The 3,506-nt window shown below is 65.5% G+C and overlaps 1 protein-coding gene across 1 annotated transcript in view; it reads right to left on the reverse strand.

The window, feature by feature from the left end:
* Nucleotides 1-3,506, reverse strand: part of COL20A1 (collagen type XX alpha 1) — a 22,677-nt gene that overhangs the window by 2,147 nt on the left and 17,024 nt on the right. The window contains 8 exon segments of the mRNA XM_015567670.1: nucleotides 196-267; nucleotides 864-917; nucleotides 1,197-1,250; nucleotides 1,336-1,389; nucleotides 1,484-1,579; nucleotides 2,283-2,336; nucleotides 2,898-2,984; nucleotides 3,374-3,506. The exon segment at nucleotides 3,374-3,506 is cut by the window's right edge and continues 16 nt beyond it. Coding sequence (XP_015423156.1) covers nucleotides 196-267; nucleotides 864-917; nucleotides 1,197-1,250; nucleotides 1,336-1,389; nucleotides 1,484-1,579; nucleotides 2,283-2,336; nucleotides 2,898-2,984; nucleotides 3,374-3,506 — 604 coding nt within the window.

Genomic DNA, 3,506 nt, shown 5'->3' on the forward strand with positions numbered 1-3,506 from the left:
CACCTGCCTGTCTTGGGCCTGGCAGGGTCCCCCCACTTTCCCTGCTGCAGACCAGCCCAGCGTCACTGCCTGCACAGGCCTCACTTCACACACGTGTGGGCGCGGGTGCCCCTGAGCATCAGCAACGCTGACTTTGCACGTGTGTGCCCCGCCCCCCACTGTCTGTTGGGCTGTCCGGGTGTGGAGAGGACTTACCGTGGGCCCCACAGTCCCTGGGGGTCCTCGCTCCCCACTGGTCCCCCTGGCTCCCGCCATGCCCGGGTAGCCCTGCTGAGACGCAGAGGTCGCAGACTGCAGCCCCCAGCGAGTTTGGCCCCTCCTCCCTCTAGCCCTGGCCTGGTCATTCGGGCCCCCACTGTCCTGAGCCCAGACCAGACCCCATGGCTTGTCCCCAGCTCCACAGGCCTGTGATTCCTGCAGGCTGTGCCTCATGTCCACCCCCGATGGGCAGCTTGGGCACGCAGCCCAGGACCCCTGCTCAGAGCAGCTCCCAGGCACTGAGCTCAGCAGGGACCCCAGGAACGGCCAGCTTGGGAGGGAAGGTGCTTCTGAGTGAGGAGGGTCCCCAGCCCTCCAGTAGGCAGGGAGAAGGGCCTGGGGCTGCATCCCCAGCCAGGCCCACCGGGAGCCCTGGCATCTCCCTGCGATGTGGAATTGGGGTGCAGGCGTGACTGGGGCTGCCCAGCTGGGTGAGAAAGCCCCTCTCCGGCAGCCCTCCAGGGCACAGGACACTGCATGCCCGGCAGAGTGAGGACTCCCAGGTCACCTTGTGGGGGTGACCACGCTCAGTTCAGCCCCAAGGAACCTCAGGGGGTGTGGGTAGGGATGGGCAGGGTTGGGCTCATGGGGGAGGTGGTGCCTACCCTAGGTCCAGGGGGTCCGGGTAGGCCAGCGGTGCCCTCCAGGCCTCTCATGCCCTGATGGCCAAGGAAGGGCGGGTTGGAGGGGGCTCGGACCCCACACATTCCTCCCACGGCAGCCCACTCCTGGGAAGGGGTGAACCCCTGTGCCTCACCCTGAGAGCAGTGAGCCGGCCAAGTTCAGGGCCTGACCCCACCCTGCATGGGCTGGCATTCCCCTCCCCCTTGGCCAGGCCATGGGTCGGGGCAGGATGGATGGGAGTGGGGTGAGAGAGAGGGGAAACCCCACCCCACAGCCTCCATCTCGAAACCCTCCCCAGCGGGCCTCTCCCCCACCTTCGGACCCTGGAGGCCAGCCTCCCCGGGTTCGCCCTGGTGGCCGGGGTCGCCCTGGAAGAGAGCAGAGGTGCTGGTGAGGCTGGGGCCAAGTTGGACCCAGAGCAGGCCCTGTCCCCAAGACCCTCCTGCCCACTACCTGCAGGCCCGGGAGTCCATGGTCCCCCTTCTCTCCTTTGACCCCTGGTGGACCCTGGAGGGAAAATATAGACTGAGCCCCAGGGCGAAGACTGAGGGGCCGGGGAGGCAGGGGTGGCAGTGGAGGAGGCAAGGGAGGCAACACCTACCACAGGTCCCTGGACAGTTCGACCCTGGGTCCCTGGTGACCCCTGATGACCTCCAGGACCTCTGGGTCCAGTCTTTCCAGGTGGCCCGGGCTCTCCCTGGAGACACGGGTTGGCGGCGGAGGGGGGGGGTGTTTTTGAGAAGACACCAGGCCTCTCCTGCAGTCCCCCCCTTCCCCCGGTCCCGTAGCACCCTGCCTCTAGCCGGCCTATGGCATCCAGACCAGGTTCACAGAGGTCTTCAACCCACGGCCACTCCTGGGGGGTTCCTGCTGCGACCCTACTCCAGAGCCAGGAACTGGGCCTAGGCCGCTTCTCCAGGTCCCAGAGATGGGGAGTAAAGAAACCCCAAACACCAGGGCACCTCACTACAACATAAACCAAACCTCTAAGGGGCAGACGACATCAACACTATTTAAACTGAGACTGCATGGAAAAATGCTTTGAAATCATTTTTTGTGAATTAAGCATATCAATGCACCAAACTCCATGAAGAAAAAAACAAATTTTCTGTGAGTGTGTGAAAATCAGCAAACCAGCGACCCCAGGGTCGCGCCATTTTCATAAAACAGTCACTCCCAAGCCGCGAATAATGTGGGCCACCTGCCCTGTCACACTGACCACCAAGACCCTGGGCGACAGACACGGGTGGGGAGCTGGGCCCTCCTGGGGAGGCACCTCGCTCCTGGGGGAGCCCCCTGGCTGGTGGACCACGTGGGCTCCCCCTGTGCTCTGGTGAATGTGCTGGGGGTCCTCCCCAGGAAGGTAGGATCCAGGCCCCCCAGGACTCCCCAGGACTTACCCTGGGCCCTGGGAAGCCCTGCTGTCCTGAGGCTCCATTCCTGCCAGGGAGGCCCTGCAGAGGCATAGGCAGGGCTGAGCCCAGCATGGCCCTGGGTTCCAGTCCGGCCCTCGGGTAAAGGGCAGGGGCTTCCGGGTGCGGCCTCCATGCCGCTGGCCACTGTGCAGCTCGGGGCAGGCGGCCTCTCTGGGGAGGGCTGCGCCAAGAGCGTAGAGCCAGTGCTCACAGACCTGCCTTCCCGCTGCAGCCGGCCCTGGGGCCTCCCTCAGGGGGTGCCGAGGGGCTGGACCTGCCCCAGGTGGGGGTCACGACCCTGCTGCAGGCGGGATGGTCCTGGAACTCCACCCCAGTCAGGAAAGATGGGACATGCTAAGTCCCACACCAGAGGAGGGCGCGCTGGCTGGGAAGAGTGGCCAGGGGAAGGAAGGGGCTTGCCAGGAGGGGCCCCATGGGTTGGGGGTGACAGGCAGCAGGGAGCCGTATACAGTGCATTTCAGGGTGCGGCAGGCCTGGGGAAGGCTGCTCGGTCCAGGCTCCCAGCTAAGGGGCACGGGAGGAGCCACCTTCATCTGCCAGTGGCAGCAGATGTTGCCGGGGAGGGGCCGCTGGACTCACTGGAGGCCCTTGGGGTCCCGGGGGCCCAGGTATCTGCGAGGAACAGGTGCAGGCGGGAGGGAAGGCAGGGCAGGTCTCTCCGTTCTTCTAGAAGAAAGGAGACCCATCGTTAAATGGACCCTCTCCCATATCTTGTCTGACACCTGGGAGGCTGGGGGGGAAGGGTGGGGACCTGATCCTGGGGGCTGACCCCAGGCTGCCCAACACACACCCCGGGACAGGAACGCTCTCTCACTGCCACGCGGGCCCCGGCATGGCCAAGCCCGGCATGGTACATGGGGAAGGCACAGAAAAGGGGCGGGGCCCTGACTGCTGGGTTTTAGCCAGCTCCAGCCTGCTTTGTCCCCAGGGCCTCCCAGACGCTCCCAGAAGCCACCTCCTTCAGGAAGCCTGCCCAGATCTCCCCCAGCACCACGATGACCGGGACGGCCAGCCCCCCCCCCACCCCCCAGACCCTGTGGCATTTGCCCACCTACCGACGCAGGGAGCTCGCAGCACCTGTCCTCCTCCGCCCAGGTGTCACTGCACACGATCTGCAGCATCTGGAGCTGCAGCTACAAGTCAGGGCAGGAGCTCGGTTGGCCAGATGTGGCTCAGGCAGGAGGGGCC

This window comes from Myotis davidii, unplaced genomic scaffold, assembly GCF_000327345.1.
Source record: "Myotis davidii unplaced genomic scaffold, ASM32734v1 scaffold244, whole genome shotgun sequence".
NCBI lineage: Eukaryota > Metazoa > Chordata > Mammalia > Chiroptera > Vespertilionidae > Myotis > Myotis davidii.